Source organism: Thyridium curvatum, assembly GCF_004353045.1.
Source record: "Thyridium curvatum strain D216 chromosome Unknown NODE_45_length_338668_cov_82.209118, whole genome shotgun sequence".
NCBI classification, from domain to species: Eukaryota; Fungi; Ascomycota; class Sordariomycetes; order Thyridiales; family Thyridiaceae; genus Thyridium; species Thyridium curvatum.
The window spans coordinates 263,511-282,533 of NW_022156800.1; the positions used below are offsets into that span (position 1 = coordinate 263,511).

General features: G+C 53.9%; 8 protein-coding genes across 8 annotated transcripts; 5 read left to right on the top strand and 3 right to left on the bottom strand.

Moving 5' to 3' along the window:
• Window positions 1-332: 332 nt before the first annotated feature.
• Window positions 333-656, top strand: E0L32_007428 (uncharacterized protein; the record flags this gene model as incomplete). The annotated part of the gene is made up of 1 exon (XM_031142171.1): window positions 333-656. One exon carries the CDS (start codon window positions 333-335, stop codon window positions 654-656), a length of 324 nt encoding a protein of 107 aa, XP_030993641.1.
• A 373-nt stretch (window positions 657-1,029) lies between these two features.
• On the bottom strand, window positions 1,030-3,299 carry E0L32_007429 (uncharacterized protein; the record flags this gene model as incomplete). The annotated part of the gene is made up of 2 exons (XM_031142172.1): window positions 1,030-3,083; window positions 3,164-3,299. 2 exons carry the CDS (start codon window positions 3,297-3,299, stop codon window positions 1,030-1,032), a joined length of 2,190 nt encoding a protein of 729 aa, XP_030993642.1.
• A 502-nt stretch (window positions 3,300-3,801) lies between these two features.
• Window positions 3,802-5,271, top strand: E0L32_007430 (uncharacterized protein; the record flags this gene model as incomplete). Its single annotated transcript, XM_031142173.1, has 2 exons — window positions 3,802-3,992; window positions 4,056-5,271. 2 exons carry the CDS (start codon window positions 3,802-3,804, stop codon window positions 5,269-5,271), a joined length of 1,407 nt encoding a protein of 468 aa, XP_030993643.1.
• Window positions 5,272-5,372: 101 nt separating this feature from the next.
• Window positions 5,373-6,749, bottom strand: E0L32_007431 (uncharacterized protein; the record flags this gene model as incomplete). Its single annotated transcript, XM_031142174.1, has 2 exons — window positions 5,373-6,665; window positions 6,717-6,749. 2 exons carry the CDS (start codon window positions 6,747-6,749, stop codon window positions 5,373-5,375), a joined length of 1,326 nt encoding a protein of 441 aa, XP_030993644.1.
• Window positions 6,750-7,266: 517 nt separating this feature from the next.
• E0L32_007432 (uncharacterized protein) lies at window positions 7,267-8,874 on the top strand (the record flags this gene model as incomplete). The annotated part of the gene is made up of 5 exons (XM_031142175.1): window positions 7,267-7,494; window positions 7,548-7,619; window positions 7,682-7,854; window positions 7,912-8,009; window positions 8,057-8,874. The coding sequence occupies 5 exons, from the start codon at window positions 7,267-7,269 to the stop codon at window positions 8,872-8,874; spliced, it is 1,389 nt and encodes a 462-aa protein (XP_030993645.1).
• An 881-nt stretch (window positions 8,875-9,755) lies between these two features.
• Window positions 9,756-12,430, top strand: E0L32_007433 (uncharacterized protein; the record flags this gene model as incomplete). Its single annotated transcript, XM_031142176.1, has 21 exons — window positions 9,756-9,789; window positions 9,878-9,888; window positions 9,953-10,009; window positions 10,104-10,119; window positions 10,198-10,210; window positions 10,272-10,292; window positions 10,342-10,419; window positions 10,552-10,589; window positions 10,643-10,747; window positions 10,960-10,991; window positions 11,050-11,286; window positions 11,335-11,370; window positions 11,428-11,524; window positions 11,572-11,620; window positions 11,674-11,710; window positions 11,765-11,799; window positions 11,856-11,860; window positions 11,927-11,988; window positions 12,040-12,243; window positions 12,297-12,326; window positions 12,377-12,430. The coding sequence occupies 21 exons, from the start codon at window positions 9,756-9,758 to the stop codon at window positions 12,428-12,430; spliced, it is 1,251 nt and encodes a 416-aa protein (XP_030993646.1).
• A 412-nt stretch (window positions 12,431-12,842) lies between these two features.
• On the bottom strand, window positions 12,843-17,371 carry E0L32_007434 (uncharacterized protein; the record flags this gene model as incomplete). The annotated part of the gene is made up of 9 exons (XM_031142178.1): window positions 12,843-13,052; window positions 13,136-14,201; window positions 14,253-15,205; window positions 15,259-15,342; window positions 16,046-16,205; window positions 16,265-16,918; window positions 16,974-17,068; window positions 17,128-17,179; window positions 17,253-17,371. The coding sequence occupies 9 exons, from the start codon at window positions 17,369-17,371 to the stop codon at window positions 12,843-12,845; spliced, it is 3,393 nt and encodes a 1,130-aa protein (XP_030993647.1).
• A 527-nt stretch (window positions 17,372-17,898) lies between these two features.
• E0L32_007435 (uncharacterized protein) lies at window positions 17,899-18,821 on the top strand (the record flags this gene model as incomplete). The annotated part of the gene is made up of 3 exons (XM_031142179.1): window positions 17,899-17,942; window positions 18,004-18,151; window positions 18,213-18,821. 3 exons carry the CDS (start codon window positions 17,899-17,901, stop codon window positions 18,819-18,821), a joined length of 801 nt encoding a protein of 266 aa, XP_030993648.1.
• Window positions 18,822-19,023: the final 202 nt, after the last annotated feature.

Genomic DNA, 19,023 nt, shown 5'->3' on the forward strand with positions numbered 1-19,023 from the left:
GGGACGCTGTGTAATATCCTTCCTTTCACCGAGTGCAAGTGATCGGTGCCCTGATGAACCGATAGCGGGCGATTCTTGTACTCTGTTTCAAGGGTGGTCATCTACCGCAACCAGAGAGTGATTCGCAGAACATGGCGAAACCAAGTCACAGAAAGAGAACGGACTGGGCCCCTTATCGAGGTAGGCATGGTTCTCGAGCAAGTATAATAGAACAGGCACGGCCACGATATCAAGCACACTCCAAGAGACTCTCCATCAATCTCTTTAACAAGCATTCCAATTGCACCACAGAGAAGTCTAGTCGTATCTGTTTTAGATCTCCTTCTACCAAAATGAAGTTCTCCTCTGCTATCCTGGCCATCGCCGTCCTCTTCTCCACCTCGGAGGCTTGCAAGTGCGGAACCAACATGGACGCCACCCGGGCCTGCTGCCGTGACAACGGCGGCAGCCCGACCGACAGCGACTGCCCGGCCAGCGACATCAGCGAGAATCTGAGCGGCTTTGCCAGCTGCTGCCGCTACTTCGGCGCCCGCTCCGACTGCCGATGCCCCATTGGCTGCGCGCGCCTCGAGACCGACGCTCACCGCAAGGCTTTCGGCCTGAAGCCCCTCAGCGACCCGGAGCTGATCGACTTTGTCAACTCCTACGACCTTTAAGGCGGCGAGAAGCCAGACCGATGTTCTATTCCGGTCTTTCTGGCTTGATTGTCTGCTTCCCTGCGCGGCGTTGACTACTGTTGTTGTCTTTACACAACAGGTGCCGATCCACTCTTTTACGGCAGCTGCCCTGCCGCTCTGCACGACTCCTTGTTCGACAATGGAGGCTGGCGGGACGAGTTTATGGTTTGCTGCTGCGGGATGGAATAGGAAATTCTGGGGTATTGGTGCACATGTACACCACGACATTCATTTCCGTGAGAGCTTTGGTTATTGGCTAGGAATAGTCCCAATACATTCTTGCTCCCAATGCTCATCACCCAATTGGATAGGGAGCTTCCAATCCTGGTGACATGCTTCAACGCGGTCATCCTCAGAACATAAAGTAGGAGGCCTCGCGGTCGATCTTCCTAATGAAACCTTCGTAAGAAGTTTCTGACCAGGGCATGCTATCCGAGGCCCCGCTGTCAGATGCCACCGCCTTTTCCCAAATCTTCTCTGTCGAAGCCATCATGTATTCCCGGGAGCAGTCACGATGAGTCTCCATCATCGCGATGTGCTTTTGCCGGACCCAGTCGCGGTCCTCGAGGGTTACGGCTTCTCGAGCCGCCATATAGAAAGGGAACGGCAGAGAAGAGTCTGGACCGCAACCGACCTCGAGACTGTTGATGAGGCGGAAGACGTGCCTCCGGATCAGCTGCACGCGTCCGGATTTTGTTGGGTCCAAGAAAACTCGCCGGAGCAATAAGACGTGTGCCGTCCAGTAGAAACACTCGCTGACGACATCGAGTGCTTCCCTTGGGTTGCTTATTTCCTTGCCCGAGGCGGGCTTGCTCACGCTCAGGTCAGTATGCGCCGAAGCCGCACTGGAACCTCGGACCACTGCATCGTAGTACTTGTGACCCCAGACCCGCATCTCCGTTTCAAGCCCATAGGCTCTGGACTGTATCTCAGCGTGTCGGGATTCGATATTAGTCACGGTCTCCGTGAGCTCCGCGCTAAGCCAAGCGATCTGCGCCAGGAAGCCCAGCACTCGTTGTGGGCAACCCTGCATCTCTCGGAACGAAGGCTCCTCGTGATCAACCTGTTCGTGGTCGTTGTACATGAAGAAGTCTAATGGCGCGAGAGGACGGCGGAAGCGGAGATGCGCGAGAACCACATCAACCATGGCGAAGCGCTGGACAAGCAACCTCCCGAACACCGGGGTTGCCGGCCGCCAGAGATAACCGAGGTCTCGCATAAACTCGAGTGCACACTTCATGTGGACCTCGACGTTGCCGATTCCGCTCATCAAACATGATGAAGTCTGCATCATGACTGCGGCCAGGGCAATCAGCCTGGCCGAGAGGACAGAGAAGATCCCGCCTCCGTCTACGAAGGGCCTCAGCTCATCGTCAACAGCGTCGCCATGGCTCTTGTTGCCGACAAGAAAGCCTAGCGCGGATCGCAATGACTTTAAAGCACGGGCTTGCCTCGAAGAAACCAAGGCTTCGCTGCTGCGCCCGTAGTTGTGCATGTGGCTCGTAGATACGGATATGATGCCGTGGAGGATAACGGGGTAAGAGAGAGACACGAGAGCCAACTTTCTATACGGGTTCTGGGGACTGTCGTACGCCGGTATGCAACTGCATACTCGCTTGAAATCTACGCAGTCAGGAGTGTCAGTGGTGGATGCAGAGGAACGCCAGATTGCCTGAGGAGGGTGCTTACAATAGTGAAAGGCAATCTCATCTCCGGGGTCTTCAAACAGCTGTGAAAGGACGGTGCTCATGATGTTGTTGATTACCCAAGGCTCCGAATCTGCTGGGCTCAAGGCACTCTGAACCTGCTGTACATGTCGAGTGTTCTGTGGTGACAGTGCACTCTGAAAGTCGCTGAACTTTCTCTGCTCGTCGTGGAAGGTCTCTCTCCGATGACTGCTATACCCATCATGTTGAAGACTGCCATGCCCTTGATCATCATCTTGACGGTCAAGGCTACGAAGTTCTAGCCATCGGATTTCGTCAAGTGGAGATACGCCGGATTCCGGCCACACGTTCGGTGTCCGTTCGATCTCTGCAGGGGATGTCGTCGCCGCTCCAAGTCCATCTCCAGAGTTGGCGAAGTCTATCACAGTATCATAGTTATGGGCTGAGGGCCCGGCGGTCTCCCGCAAGGACGGCAGCGCATCGCTCCTGTTGTCATCGTGAGACGGGTGTGGTGATGCGACCACAGGTGTCGCTGGTACGGATGGGCCAGAGCTGCAGGAGGCTCGCTTTGTTCGTTTGTTCTTCTGGCGAAGTGAGGCGTCGAAGGTGTTGATGCTCTGAGAGTCTGCCCATTTCAGGGTTACCTGGTAGCCGCACTCCAAACCCCGGACTTTGCATGGGTTGCAGACGGGCCGCTGCTCGTCACATTTGCGATGCTTGCGGCGACAGGTTGCGCAACCTATTGGCGGCCATCAGATCAGATTCGCCACCTCACCTCACTTGCATGAACTCAAAACGACGGGGATTGAGTGGACTGACCGAACCGCGATCTCGAGGGGATGTGACTCGACTCCATCAGTTCATAGTGTTGAGCCGTGTTCGGTTCGATCGCGTCCCAGATCTGGGCTGGGTGTCCGTTTTGGGGCAATCGTAACGACGAACGGCGGAAACCCATGTAGAAAAGGGACCATCATGGGACTTCCCCACTCGCCGGGGACTCTTCTGGAGAGATCTGCCGTATCAACGCTAGCCTCCTGGTTCTTATCGTCGCCCAGATCTAGCGCAGGGCTATCTCCATCAGCAGAGATGGCGTCAAACCCAATTGGGAAGTCCGACACGGGCTTCCCAGAGGAGGCAGCTCTGTCCAGGCTGGACCTTCCCCTCGCGGTACAAGTGCCTCTCGGCGGACCCGGGTTATCGGAATTTCGCGATGTTTCCCCCCTCCATCGCCTCCAAGGGCGAGCCGATGAACGGCGCCCGCAAGGTCATGTGGAGCAAGGGAATGTCTACGGCAGACAATATAAGCTCTGGGGTGCCCAGGCACCCGGGTCAGGGCAGCTTGGGGTCACTCTAGTCAAGTCAAGCACTATTCTCCTCGACGATCAAGCGCGGTGCGAGCAAGAACGAAACACACCGAACAATCGACGAAGGGATTCAATCAAGAGCAGTAGCCTACAATGTCTGCGCGGCCGACCAGCGAGCCCGCGGGGCCTTCCGTCAAGACCGAGTTCCCCGGCCCGGAGACCAAGAAGCACCTCGAGAAGATCCACGAGGTGTTTGACAGCCGGAACGCATTCCTGGTCTGCGACTACACCAAGAGCTTCGGCAACTATCTCGTTGATACCGATGGCAACACCCTGCTGGACGTGTAAGGATGCAGAACCAATCCTGCTCGCAATTGTGACCCGGCGACCCTGACAGGAACCTCTAGATACTCCCAGATCGCGTCCATCCCCCTGGGCTACAACAACCCCGCACTGATCAAGACGGCATCGAGCGAGGAGATGCTGGACGCCCTCGTCAACCGGCCGACGCTCGGTGCTTTCCCCTCCCACAACTGGTCCGAGGTCATCTCGACCGGAATCCTGCGGGTCGCCCCCAAGGGCCTGGACAAGGTCTTCACCGCCATGGCCGGATCCGACGCAAACGAGCTGGCCTTCAAGGCCGCATTCATGTACCGCCGGCAGCACGAGCGCGGCGGGCCCCACGTCGAGTTCACCGACGAGGAGATCGAGTCCTGCATGAACAACCAGTTGCCGGGCTCCCCGCAGCTGAGCATTCTCAGCTTCCGCAACTCCTTCCACGGCCGCCTCTTCGGCTCGCTGTCCTGCACGCGCAGCAAGGCGATCCACAAGCTCGACATCCCCGCCTTTGACTGGCCCCAGGCCACCTTCCCGCAGCTCAAGTACCCGCTCGAGGAGCACGAGGCGGAGAACGCCGCGGCCGAGCAGGCGTCGCTCGACGAGGTGGAGCACCTGATCAAGACCTGGCGCCTGCCCCCCGTCGCCGTGATCGTCGAGCCCATCCAGGCCGAGGGCGGCGACAACCACGCCTCCCCGGCCTTCTTCCAGAAGCTCCGCGCCCTGACCAAGAAGCACAACGTCCTGCTCATCGCGGACGAGGTGCAGACCGGCGTCGGCTCCACCGGCAAGTTCTGGGCCCACGAGCACTGGAACCTGCCCGCCGACTCCCCGCCCGACATGGTCACCTTCGCCAAGAAGGCCCAGACGGCCGGCTACTACTACGGCAACCCCGAGCTGCGGCCGAACAAGGCCTGGCGCCAGTTCAACACCTGGATGGGCGACCCTGCCCGTGCCATCCTGTTCCGCGGCATTATCGACGAGATCGAGCGGCTGGACTTGGTCAACCAGACCGCGCGGGTGGGCAAGTACCTGTTTGGCAAGCTGGAGGTCCTGGCCAAGAAGTACCCGCAGGACATCACGAACCTGAGAGGCAAGGACAGGGGCACTTTCATTGCGTTCGACAGCCCCAAGAGGGATGCGTTCATCAAGAAGTCTAAGGACATGGGTGTGAACATGGGCGGCTGTGGTGTTAACGGAGTGCGTCTGCGGCCGATGCTTATCTTCGAGGAGAAGCATGCCGATATCCTGATTGATCGGCTGGAGAAGATCATCAATGCAATCTAGATAGAGCCAGACTATAGATAGAAATCGGCCATTAATGTGTAAAAAGTTATGAACCACTTGAAATGACATCTATTTAGATTTGCTCCCATTTGTGTCTGAAGCTAATATGACTTGGGTAACCCCAGCACCCGTTCTCCGATATAATTACAAATCATCTCCCGACTGACAGGCGCCAGCCGTGGAATGAAGACCTCCCGAAGGTACCTCTCGACGTGATACTCCTTCGCATAGCCCATCCCGCCATGGCACATGACCGCTCTCTCGCAGGCGCGGAAAGCCGCCTCTGCCGCCAGATACTTGCCCGCATTGGCGTACTCGCCCGCTTGGTATCCCTGGTCGTACATCTTGGCCGCCTGGTAGATCATCAACCGCGCGGCTTCCAACTGCATCCAGCTGTCCGCCAGGGGGTGCTGGATGGCCTGGTTCTTGCCAATGGACCTACCAAAGACGGTCCGCTCTCCAGCGTACACGGCTGCCCTCCGGAGTGCGGCGTAGCCTAGGCCGAGCGCCTCTGCGCCGATGAGGATCCTCTCGGCGTTCATGCCGTGCATGATCATCTTGAACCCTTCGTTCTCGGCGCCGATGCGGTCGGAAGCTGGTATCCGCCAGTCGTTGTAGAACAACATGTTTGTATCGACAGCCGCCCGGCCCATCTTGGGGATCTCAGTAATTTCAACGACCTTTGGGTCGAGATCCGTATAGAAGAGAGACAATCCTTGAGAAGGCTTGGTGACTTCCTCAAGCGGTGTCGTTCTGGCGAGTAGAAGGATCTTCTGTGCATTCTGTGCTGTGGAGATCCAGATCTTGGACCCCGTGACCAGATAGTCGTCGCCGTCACGGACAGCCCGAGTCTGAAGCCGGAGAGTGTCCAGTCCGGTGTTTGGCTCTGTGACACCGAAGCAAGCCCGCTCCTTTCCGGCGATGAGCGGCACTAGGTACTTCTCCCTCTGTTCCTCCGAACCGAATTTGACGACCGGCTCGAGCCCAAAGATGTTCATGTGCACAGATGAGGCTGCAGTCATCCCGCCTCCGGACTCTGATATGGTCTGCATCATGATAGCCGCCTCGGAAATTCCCAGCTCTGATCCGCCATACTTGGAAGGCATGCAGATACCTAACCAGCCGTCTTTCGCGAGGGCATCATACAGTTGCGTTGGGAATTTCTTGGATTCCTCCTGCTTGGCCCAATACTCGTCAGGGAAGTCTGAGCATATCTTTGCAACGGCCTCTCTGACAGTTCTTTGAGAGTCTGTTAGGTCTGGGTCGTGCATTTGCAGATATTCAGTTGCCCGACTATGCGCTGAACGATAGAATACCCGATTCTCTAGCCCCGCATTGGACAGCCCCAAATCGCGACATCGTGGGCCTCTTGGACGGGAGGCGAGCCACCATGACTACACTGTATCAGCATAGAGACATATGATTCTGCAGGAAGTCAAACTTACTGCTCGCAATGCCTGATGTATTGCCTTTGACATGTTGATACCGGTGTTTTTTGGGCACGGCCGAGATTATCATCTCATGATCCGATGCGGCAAGGCGATTAGTTGGCCTTCAAATAATAACCAAGAACCTCTCATATCGGACTATGTTCTCATTTGACTCGCGATAAACATATCTGGAGATCGCATGACCTCACAGCTCTGCTTCTCGCCTCGGCATAGTTTCGAGCCGGAATAGTTGACAGTGGCATCCTTGCATGGTGGACTTTCGGTGGGTACTGTCCGCGGCCGAGACACCATCGGGTTTCTTGCACCGATGTGGGTTCCGCACCAACTCCAGGCTCGCCTCACCTCGGCGGGTCGATCGGCCGCTCTGTGATTGGTGTTGGAGCTTACCCCAGCAAAGAAGGCCAGGTCAACATAGCCAGTGTATCCTCAGAAGTATTGGCGTGATGAAATAGAAAATGAGAAGAAAGGGCGATGTCGTCGTTCGCTACAGCTCCATGACGCCAGGATCACGAGCCAACACCATCACGACGCACCACCCTATACGATGTCTACTCGAAGCGCAGCTCAAAGATGTGTCTCCCTTACATGTTATGAGCTGAACGGGCTCCTGAAAGTCGCCAAGAGCAGTACGTGTGGGCGTCCTTCTCGGGTGTGGTGTGGTCCAATTTCAAGCACGCAGCGTCGTCAACGTAGCGCTGCAGCACAAGATGAAAGGAGTCCCACTGGGCCATTGAAAGGCATCAAGATTCTTGACTTGACTAGAGTGCTTGCGGTAAGCTGACGGGCCTCTTAAGAAGGGGGAAGAGTGTCGGCTGACATTCTCAGGGCCCGTTCTGCACACAGATTCTTGCGGACTATGGCGCGGACGTTATAAAAGTGGAACATCCTGTTGGAGGGGTGAGTTCTGTGCCTGAAAGGGTTTTGAGACTGTTCTGGAGAAGATACTTACTTCCATCCAGGACGACACTAGATCATGGCGCACGGAGGGCGAGGATCAGTTCTGGAATGGCAGGAAGGACTTGTCGGCCTACTTTTCAACAATCAACCGAAACAAGAAGTCAATCACGTTGAATCTCAAGCATGAGAAGGGGCGCCAGATACTCTTTACTTTGGCCAGGAATGCAGATGTTGTGTACGTAAAGTCCTTATTACCATGAGCTCTTTGCGACAAATGCTAACAAGTATCCAGTGTCGACAACTTCATCCCGGGGAAGATGGACGAGATGGGCATCGGGTATGAGGAGCTGCGTCGGGAAAATCCAAGCCTGATACACGCAAGTATCTCAGGTAGGCAAAGGAAGAGGCCTGTTGATATAAAAGGCTAACTATGACAGGATATGGTGCTGGCGGGCCCTACAAGAAGCGAGCCGGATACGATGTCATCGCAGCAGCCGAGGGAGGACTCCTGCACATCACCGGAGATCGAGACGGCAAGCCGACAAAGCCAGGTGTCGGACTGACAGACATGACCACCGGCCTCTATCTGCACGGCGCCATCCTGGCCGCTCTCGTGAACCGCCAAGCCACAGGACAGGGCCAGAAGATTGATGCCTCTCTCTTCGAAACGCAGGTCTCGCTGCTCGCTAACGTGGCCATGTCGTGGCTCAACCTCGGCCTCGAAGCTCAGAGGTGGGGCACAGAGCATCCGAGCATCGTCCCCTACGATGCCTTCGAGACGGCCGACTCTGAGCTCGTTGTGGGTGCCACCAACAACCGCCAGTTCGGAATCCTGTGCGAGAGACTTGGGCAGAAGGAGCTAGCACGCGATCCCCGGTTCGTGGACAACGACGCGCGCGTCAGAAACCGCAAGGAGCTCAAGCAGATTCTGAACGGGCTGTTCGGTGCGAAGCGGACGGATGAGTGGCTCGAAGTCTTTGAGGGCAGTGGCATGCCGTACGGTCCGGTCAACAACATGCAAAAGGTGTTTGAGCACCCTCAGACCAAGGCAAGGAACATGATCGAGACTCTTGCTCACGATGCCACTGCTTCGGGGCAAATCAGGATGTTGGGGATTCCAGTCAAGTTCAGTGAGACTCAGCCCTCGGTGCGCACGAGACCGCCCTCATTAGGGGAACATTCGGATGAAGTTCTTGCATCGCTTGGCATGAGCAAAGAGGATATAAAGGAGTTGAGGATTGAGAAGGTCATATAGAATTCCTTAAGTAGATACAGTCCCGGCTTTAATCATACACCAAGATGCCGGTCATGAACAAAGCAGCATCGAGGAATGATTCACTGGCATAGGCACACATAATCACTAACAGCCTCTTCTAGGGCTGAAAAGCCCCGCGCGGAGATGACGTGCATACTGCCTTAATACGTGGAATAGTTCGACGGTATGTCTGTGGGCTGAAACTCGTCGATAAATGACCGCGGCCGACTAAGCCATGTTTTGACCTGCATTTCTCATGACTTGACTAGATTTCCGATGCATACTGTAACTCGGCTTGTACCTAACCGTAGACCGAACATCATGTTGAATAGTGAAAGAAAATAGGTTGAATGGGTATTTCCTTTTCTCCGTGTATACCAAAGGTCTTGCTGTAACTACAGGAGATTGAGACTTCGTCTCTCATCGGGGCATTTCGAACGAATGCCCTGATCAAATGAAGGGTTTCGAAAGGCTTGGGCTCCAGCGACCGCGGAATCATGCTGCGGAGGATGTCTGAAGCCTCTAGGTACTCAAGAGCTAGAATCATAGATAGAACTGCGCCACAATCTCGAACCGAGAATGAACCGAAAAACAAGAACAAACCCAAATCCAACAGTCGTGTGGCGCAGAAGGACTCGAGCTGATTGGACGAGAGAGGTAATTATCAGGTCTGATTGGGCAAGAGTTCTGGGGAATCCAATAATCCGGCACGGTGAGATCACGTGACATCAAAAACTCAGCACCTTGTGTTTGCCCCACTAATACACACACGTCTTTCCTGGAGGAGTCACCACAGGCACGAAGGCTAAAATCGTCGAACTTTTTGTTCTCTTCAACCACAACGACGGCACTCACGACGACCAATCTCGATCTTGCGCAAAATGACTATCAGTGTCATTCTTGGGGCCCAGTGGGGTAAGTTCTCGCCTCGCCTGGATTGCGTTCTTCCTCTGCGCCCGGCCGATATCGGATGGCTCTCATGATACTGATAAAAACCTCATAGGCGACGAAGGCGTGAGTGCTCAATCCGCACTCAATGCGGCGCCACAGCCAGACATTGACGATACTGTGTGTTCAGAAGGGAAAGCTTGTTGATATCCAGGCCCGGGAGGCGCAACTCTGTTGTCGAGCTGCTGTAAGTTCAACAAAGGCACCAATTCCATCATTGGCCTCCACGATCCCTTCACAATCGAGTATCTCACTGTGGATACCTGCTAACTTCCTTCAAGGGTGGATCTAATGCAGGTCAGTCTATCTGCCGCGAGGTCAATCTATAAAGCGGCCTCAATCGGGGGCCAGCGCTGACATGCCGGACGGTTTCAGGTCACCAAATCAAGTACGTCAAACGCGTTTAATCGATCAATGAATATGCTGCTTTTTTTGCTAACGAGTAAAAGGGTGGATGGAGTCTCATACAGGTAAAGAACCAGGCCGATGTTGAAGCTGAGGCTGGCTACTGACTTGCAGTAGCTTCCACCTCTTGCCCTCCGGCCTCATGAACCCGAAGTGCATGAACTTCATCGGCTCCGGTGTGGTCTTTCACATGTGCGTCATCACAAACCCCTCCGAATACAACCCGATCGATCACCAGACAGGCATCTTGTTGATGTTTCGTCTGGCTCGCGCCCCTCAACTTGACAGGTCAAAAGACTGACAAGACTGACTCGGTCCCTCTAGCCCAACCTTCTTCAGCGAGCTCAAGGAGCTTGAAGAGAGTATGTTGCAGGATATCGCAGTCTTTGGCATCAATATGTCTAACCTAGCTCAGAGGGCCTGACCGCGGTACACGACCGAATCCTTGTTTCTGACAGGGTCAATGTTCTCTTGGACATGCACATGGTCGTGGATGGTCTCGAGGAGCAGGAGCTTGGAGGTTAGTCCTATACTTCCGATCCTTTTTTAAGAAGCAGCAGCTAAGAAATCCTCAGCCTCGTCTATTGGAACAACGAAACGCGGTACTGTACCCTCAACACTTCATCCTGGGTTGTTGCTTTCTGCTACTTTCGCCACTTTACAAGCACTTCGACATTTGAACAGCAGGGCTAGCGATTCTATTAAAGAGACCGGGTCTAACGTCCACCATAGGCATTGGTCCATGCTACCAAACAAGCAGAGCGGTAAGAGAATGGCTTGACAAAGGCTCGCACCGTGCGCTAATTCTTTTTTTTTTTCTAGCGAAATGGCATCAAATTGACCGACATCTTCTATCCCGAGCTTTTCGAGAGTAAGGTGAAGCGCTTAGCTGATGGTTATCAAAAGCGCTTTGGAGAACTATTCAAGTACGACATCAAAGCTGAGCTTGCTCGCTTTGAGGAGTACAGGGAGACGATGAGGAAATACGTCGTGGACGGCGTGTCCTTCATGGCCTCCGCACAGCAGAGCGGCACGAATATCGTGGTCGAAGGAGCAAACGTAATGTTCTCACCCCAAACGCTACACACATAATGCTTACTTCAATAGGCACTGATGCTCGATGTCGATTATGGCTCGTACCCTGTAAGTCTGCGTTAACTACGTTCCTCGTTTTGCACCAATGCTTATAGTCAACAACAGTTCGTTACTTCGTCAAGTACAACGCTTGCTGGCATCATTGGTGGACTCGCCCTGAACCCCAAGCAAATCACAGAGACGGTTGGAGTGGTCAAGGCTTGTATGTTAGTTGCCCTAAGGCTGCCGTTCACTGCTGACTGGCCACAGACACCACCCGTGTCGGTTGGGGTGCCTTCAAGACCGAAGATACTGAAGAGTGCGTCTTTTATTTCGTTCCCAAAGCCACTCTAAACTAATCGGAAACCTCAGGATTGGCACCAAACTTCAGGAGATTGGACGCGAATGGGTGAGGCTCCATGCACCCAAGAGACTTCGAGCTTTCACCGCTGACAAGATATAGGGCACGTCGACCGGCCGTAGACGCCGATGTGGATGGTGAGCTTTAATCACTTTGGCGCTTAGCTGCTGATAAACTTACTAACTGCTCTTAGGCTCGGTACGCACAACTTTAAAAACCTCGAGGATCGACGGAACTAGGAACACAGCTGACAAGTACATACAGACCTTGTTGTTGTCAAGTACAGCAACTCAATCAACTACTACACGAGCCTCAATCTGACCAAGGTAGGCCTAATATGCTCCCTCATACATGAAAATACTCTTAACACTTTATAGCTCGACGTTTTGGACACTTTCGAGACGATCAAGATTGCGATCGCTTATAAGGTCGACGGAGAGGAATTGGACTCTTACCCTGCGGATCTTCAGATCTTGGAACGGGCTGAGGTGGTATACCATGAAATGCCAGGCTGGCAAACGCCGACTACCAACGCAAAGACCTACGACGAACTGCCCAAGAAGGCTCGCGATTACATAGAGGTAAAGACGCCTGGATTGGACTATGTATATCAAGCAATGGTGCTGACCTCTAGCAGTACATCGAGAAGTTTGTGGGAGTCAAGGTACGTGGGTGCACATCTTGCCCAAGCCCGCAGTTGCTAACGTCCTGCAGATTGATTACATTGGCACCGGTCCCGACCGTGAGGCCATGATCCGGCGCGCCTGATTGCGCGAGTTTCAGGAAGCACCCGAGCCTTGGCTTGGGTCGTACGTAACGAGTGTTTGGTACCCAACCCATTTCATGACTCCACGAAGAGTGCGAGTATTTACCTAACCTTGACGACCGCCTTAGTGCCCATTGCTCGTCGGTACGGTATTTCCGTGCTCCTTTGACCGTGGTCGCTGCGATACGTCCTGTTGGCAAATACTCGTTCTATCGCGGACGGATCGGTTCCTGCGCTCTGGGCTTTGCTGTGTCTGGTTATGTGTTGATGGAGCGCGCATGATTGATGCGACATGGTATCAGAAATAGACTTAGAGAACAACCAAAATGCATTCTTCAATTCAGAAATGGATTTCGCGATCCGAAGACACCATACACATTGTACTCTGACCGCCGATGAAGAGGCGGGTGCCTCTCACGAGCAAGTCTTTCTGCTGTCCTGGGCCGATCCTCCCACTTTTGAGGGGATCTCGTCTCGCTTGGTCCCTGCAATCGCATCTTGCTTGTCGATGTGTTGCTGAATGCTCTCGCTCTCGCCATCCATAGCGGTATGCAAGAATTCAGCAATGACCTGGGATGTTCCCGCCTGGCATCGCCTTCGTCCTTCAGGTACGTGAGTGTCGCACTATGCTTGTGGTGAAGAAGTGTATCGCACCGCGAGGTTCAACACGCTTGATCAAACCAGTCCTTATCAAACCCAAAAAATACCTCATTCGACCCATCAAACCCGTGATCGTAGAAACTGGTTTGTACGTCTTGAAACAACTGCTGGAAGTCATGGATATTGTCTGACTGCGGTGGGACCGTGTTTGCCATTGGGTCAAGCCCGCCAGCCGTCCCGGGGCGTCTCGACTGGCTACCGGCGCCACTCCACTCCGGCATCTGAGCCCCATAGCCCGTATCTGCGGGCATCAACGACTGGCCAACAACTGCTGGGGCCGTCTGAGTGGTATTCGGGGCGTCATCCTGTGATGCCTGGGCCTTGAGCAGCTCCCTGATGGCTCCGTTGCTGAGGCGGCTAAAGATCTCACAGGAGCTCCGGGCGTCGTCCCAGCGCTCGCAGATCGCCGTCAAGATATTGGAGCATTCGCGGACGTCGTCGACGACATCGACCACCGGCGGGAGGAAGCTCGTCCGGTCGGTGGCTCGCCGCTGGGCACACCGGCCCACGCTGTAGACGTTGGACAGGCCGGCGATGAAGATGCTGTAGAGGCAGATCCAGGAGTAGTTGAGCTTGCGGGCCCCGAGCACGTGCTTGTAGTTGTGTATGGTTGCCCTGGATGCGTCCCACATTGCCTTGAGGTTGTCTTCGTTGGCGACGGAGCTCTGCAGGCTCTGGTGCGGGAAGGCTGTTGATGGCCTGTACAGGAGGAGCACCGCGTTGTGGTAGAGCGCCTCGTACCAATTTCGATCTGTGAACGCGGATAGCACGCCGTCCAGGGAGGATTTGGGAGATAGTTTCAGTAGGCGCTCATTACTGGCCCTCCAGTCGTCGAGCTCGCTGAGGAGCTCTTGGCGGATGGCCTCGCGCGGTTCGGCTGAGAGCAGTCTGGTGTTTGTGCTCGTGTAAAGCATTCGGTGTATCCTGGACATCGTGCGGCGTAGGCTGATCATTTGTAAAAACGGTGATATGCTTGTTGGGGGAGCTGGAGAGTGTATGTCTGTATTCGGCGGAGAGTGTGCGATGTATTCGTCGTTGAAGTGGGAAGGTAATGGGGTATCAATGTCATCGTCAGACGGCGTCAGTGGTCTGCTGAGCATCACATTCACAATCCTGCAGATCGATATTAGCTATGAAACATACTGCGTTGAGGGTCAGACCTACCGATCCAGGCTGTAGAAGCACCAGAAACACCTGTGCCTCATCTCAATCTCCACCGAGGACGGAATAGGACCAGTCAAGTGAATGCTATTCTTGGCAGAGCGAGGTGATAATCTTGACCGATGCAGACTGAGCTCGACACAAAGTCGTCCGGCTTGGCCCAATAGATGCCACATCTCCTCGGCGGTGTCTCGTAAACTCGCGTGTATGCCATATTGGCAGCACAGCAGAAGGGCTTGGAGGGCACGGACATCTCTGTACCGCAAGACCTCGTCGAGCTTGCTTGAAGCTCGTGCAAAGTGTGCTTCAGTGTCTTTGAAAGACCAATCCGATCGCTTGAGAGCCGCAGAACCCAGGGCAAGGACTATGTCGAATGCAAACGCCGCAGCAGGATTCTGTCCATAGAAGGACGCATCATCGTAAACGGCCTCGACAAGCTCGAGGAAAGCCGGGCGGTACAACAGAGGAAATGTCACATGCCAGTGCTGGAAGTACACCGCAATGAGCTGATTGGCCACTTGCCTGTCGGGTATCCGTGACGACGAGGACAGCTGGGTTGACGGCGAAGTTTCGGAGTGATGAAGCTCGGCAGTGACCATGTTGAAGACGCCATTGGACATGCCCGACACGTCGACCACGCTCTCTACGAGGTCCACAAAGTCCACCCCGGCGACCGAGCCGTAAAAGCGTGGCTGGGTTGCCGGCATGGATGGGCCGGATGGTCTCGGGTTGTTGTCAGCGATAGGAGCATCTCGAAATTCCGTTGGGCCTGGTGTCGGTCTCCGGGGTGACGGCTCCGGGTTGCCTGCCGGAGAGTGGGTTTCGATGTGTTCCTGACCCGTTGTAAGATGCCCCGGCGAAGGTCCGGCAGCTGGCCCCTGTCTCCTCAATTGCTCGTTTTCCTGCTCCAACGAGCGGACCTTGTTCTCCAAGGCTTCGAGCCGAGAGGCTTCCAGCTGCCGATAGTGTATCCTCGAGGGGTAGAGGCAACGTATGTTTCGCTTCGCACAGGTGCCGCACTGGGGCCTCTTTCTGTCGCAGCGCGTCTTTCGTAAGTGGCACGGCTCACAAGCCATGATCTGCGGTGTCGCATCTACATCCACAGTAGACGCATCAAGGTGTTGGCTTCTCACCGTTGCACACAGAAGTGATATGACCGGTGAGACATTGACTCGTCAAGACTCAATTGGAGCTGCGAGGGATTCACCAGATGTCTACCCCGGAGCAAGGGATACAGCAGTGAGATGATGCTGCAAGACGAGCACATTTCCCCGCATGGTTTGTTCCACTGGCAGAGCTTTCAGTGCCCGCTTCCCCGCACTGCACATCCATTCCAGCGCTGCGGAGGCCCCGGAAATCATACGCCGACGTGAGAGCATGGGCGTGGTGGGGACTCCTGGTGGTCGAGTCTGGTCAGATGCATGTTGCTAATGAAAACCAACGCATTTGACTTATCCTAAAGAAGGGTTAGTTTTGCCCAATAATTACCTAATCACTCTGGAGCCAGATACTAGGTAGGCGTGGGAATTCTCATTTGGACTAAGGGGAATGACTCGACTGAGCACACATCAGTTCACGCCTCATGGGATTGAGTACACGTTCGGAACTCCTACAACCAAGGTACAAACCCATCAATTTGTAGTCGTCCAGACCAAAGGAAGAAGGAAGTTGCACGTCGTACCCTCGTATGGAGAAAAGTCGTGCCCCTTTTTCATCTCATTTTCTCACAGGTTTCATAGCGACCTATATATATACGTGCATAGGCCACTGCTTGACATTCATGGCCTCAGAACCACCTTTCTAGCTAGTTGTTTGTTGAACATCTGATAGCCCTTAGCGGCCTCGCTCAACGGAAGATCATGTGTGAAGAAACCTGCGAGCTTATCCTTGAAAGTCTGTAACAGCTCCAGGGCCTCAAGAAAGACTTTGCGTGCAGGAGCACGTCCAAAGTTCACGCTACAGTCCACATTAGTCGAGATAAATAATTATCGCGAAGGTTGGGGAGTGGCGCTTACGTCACATTCTTCGAGTACGCCTCCAAAGCCGTGAACGGTAGATCACCCTGGTGAAACCCAACAGAGGAGATGACGCCACACGGTCGGACAAGGTCGTAGGCGGAGCGAAGAGCTGCAGGGTTACCTACGACCTCGACCACCGCATCCGCACCTCTGCCATCTGTTGCATCCGAGACGATCTTCTTCACGTCATCCCGGCCCAATTTGAGGGGTGTTGCACCGAAACGTTGTGCTTCCTCGAGCCGATCATCCACTGAATCGACCGCGTAAAGCTTGCAAACGCCCTTGGCACGAGCGGTCAGAACAGCGCAGAGACCAACAGGGCCACAGCCCAGGATGACGAAGACTGCATCGCGTATGTTTTGTTGGATGAATTCAGAATCATGAGTTGTTCCATTGGTAGCAGGATAATCAGAGTTGGCGCCGAAGAAGGTCAACGCTCGAGTCACTCCGTAATATCCAGTCGGAAAGATGTCGCACATCATCAACAGTGTCTTGTCGTCCATCCCTTGCGGAGCGGGGAACAGGCTCGCATCTGCGTGTCGGATCCGTACGTATTCAGCCTGCGAGCCGTCGAGTAGCTGACTGCCATATGAAGCTCCGCCGTTGGAACAGCGGTTTGTGTATCCATGTTTGCAATACCAGCATGTCATGCTATTTCATTCTTAGATCGAGATATTGCGAGACTTCAAGCATGGATATGACCAACCAAACATCAGAGAAAAGACAAATGACTCTGTCGCCAGGTTTCACTTTGGAGACATCGGACCCGATTGATTCTACGATGCCAACAGACTCGTGGCCCTAAAGAAATGTGACTTGTTAATGTTGTAAGTGAAGTACGTCAAACTGAGTATCCATACCATAATATGTCCAGTTTTGGTCTGCTGGTGACCCCGGTACATGTGCAAATCGCTAGTTGTTTGGACTTGTAAGACTTCTTCTCTGTGTATGATCCCGGCTCTCAACTTCCCCATATCAGACATACCTTCCACATATGCCAGCAGCGGACACCTTAACAATAGCCTCAACAGGGTTTTGGATCTCAGGCTTGGGCCTTCGTTCCACTGTGATCTGGAGCGGCCCAGAGAATATGACGGCGTCCATGGCCAGGCCTTGAAATGTTTATCCAAATTAAACGATAACAAGTTGCTGATGAATATCTAGGCGAGGAGGGGACAATCTGCCGCCGAGAGTGAGCAATCCTCCCCATTTCCCGAAACTACGCATATAAGTATATTAAGCACAAGTGTCACCCAACGACCTCAGATCAACATCGGCCAGTAGAGTCCGGGGCATGAGTCGGATCTCCCCCCGCAAATTGCGGGGATCAAATCGACTAACACTCTAGCTCATCATGATCGATCCGCCGATGTTGCCTCGGGAATACGCATCATGCATTTCTTTTTATTCCGCTCGCCTCTCGGAAACCGAACAGCCACAAAAGAAAATGGGCTGACTTCTCTCATTTATCGACCTCTTCATCCATTGGATTCGATTCAGTGCTCAGTCCTAGTCTCCTGCTATCCAAGCCAAGCCCCAAGCCCAGCCGTAAAATGGTCACACAGGCGTCACAAAACAACCCGCTTGTGGCGGCCGCGGTGCCTGCTTTCAAATGCCCTCCGGGGACCAAGATGCATCTCCTGAATTTAGGGACACTCCGTGCGGACGAAGGCTGGTATGAGATCTCTAGCTGAGGATACATACAGACTAGTCCTTTGTTGACTCTGCAATCATAGGCTCCTGAGAGGTGCTCAAACTAGCACTCTTAGCGACCCCAAACCCGAAGCCAAGAGCCGTGATCTCATGTTGCTGGCATGTTTGATAGAGCACCCCATTGAGGGTCTCATTCTCTTTGAAACAGGGTGTGCTGAAGATCTTGAAGTTGTAGGTGTTCCTGCTCTCCTGATGAAGGAAGCTTGAACCTTGACTGACAGCCTCCCAAAAGAACTGGGGTGCACCTCTCACTGATGTGTTCCCGAGAGTCGAGTATACAGAAGCGCAGAAACTACCTGCCGCGATCAAGGCGACGGGAAACGATATCAAGGATATCAAGGCGGTGATCATTGGTCACCTTCACCTAGACCATGCAGGCGGGCTTGAACACTTCATGGGCACTGATGTCCCCATCTACGTGCACGAGGAAGAGTTCAAACATGCCTGCTGGGCCGTGGCCACCGGAGCAGATCTCGGTGTCTACATGCCGCATTATCTAGACTTGCAGCGCCTGAAGTGGGAGACGTTCGACGACGACCATCTGGACATCTTCCAGGGCATCACCCTTCATCACTCACCGGGCCACACGCCAGGGCTCGTCATCATGCAGGTAAACTTGGAGAAAGATGGCACCTTCATTTGGACCACAGACCAGTTCCACATCTCGGAGAACTACGAGCTGAAGCATCCACATGGCTGGCTGGCGAGGGATCATACAGCTTGGATTCGCAGCCTGAACATGATCAAGCGGCTGCAACGGCTCTTCGACGCAAAGTTGATCTTTGGGCACGACATGGATGTTGCAAAGGTGATGATTGAGGCAAAACCGTTCTACGAGTAATAGCTTTTACAGTCGCGATAGTTATTGGAAACCTTAAGTTTGTTAGGCTAGATATAATATGTCTTTGACGAAATATACCCATGATGGAAGCGTCTCAGGTGCCAAAATGACTTACAGCGTTGAGGTAGTCTGAATTTTGCATTTATTTTGGAAGGAACCCTCTCCTGATCTGATGCAGTGAAACCTCGCCTGATTGAGTACG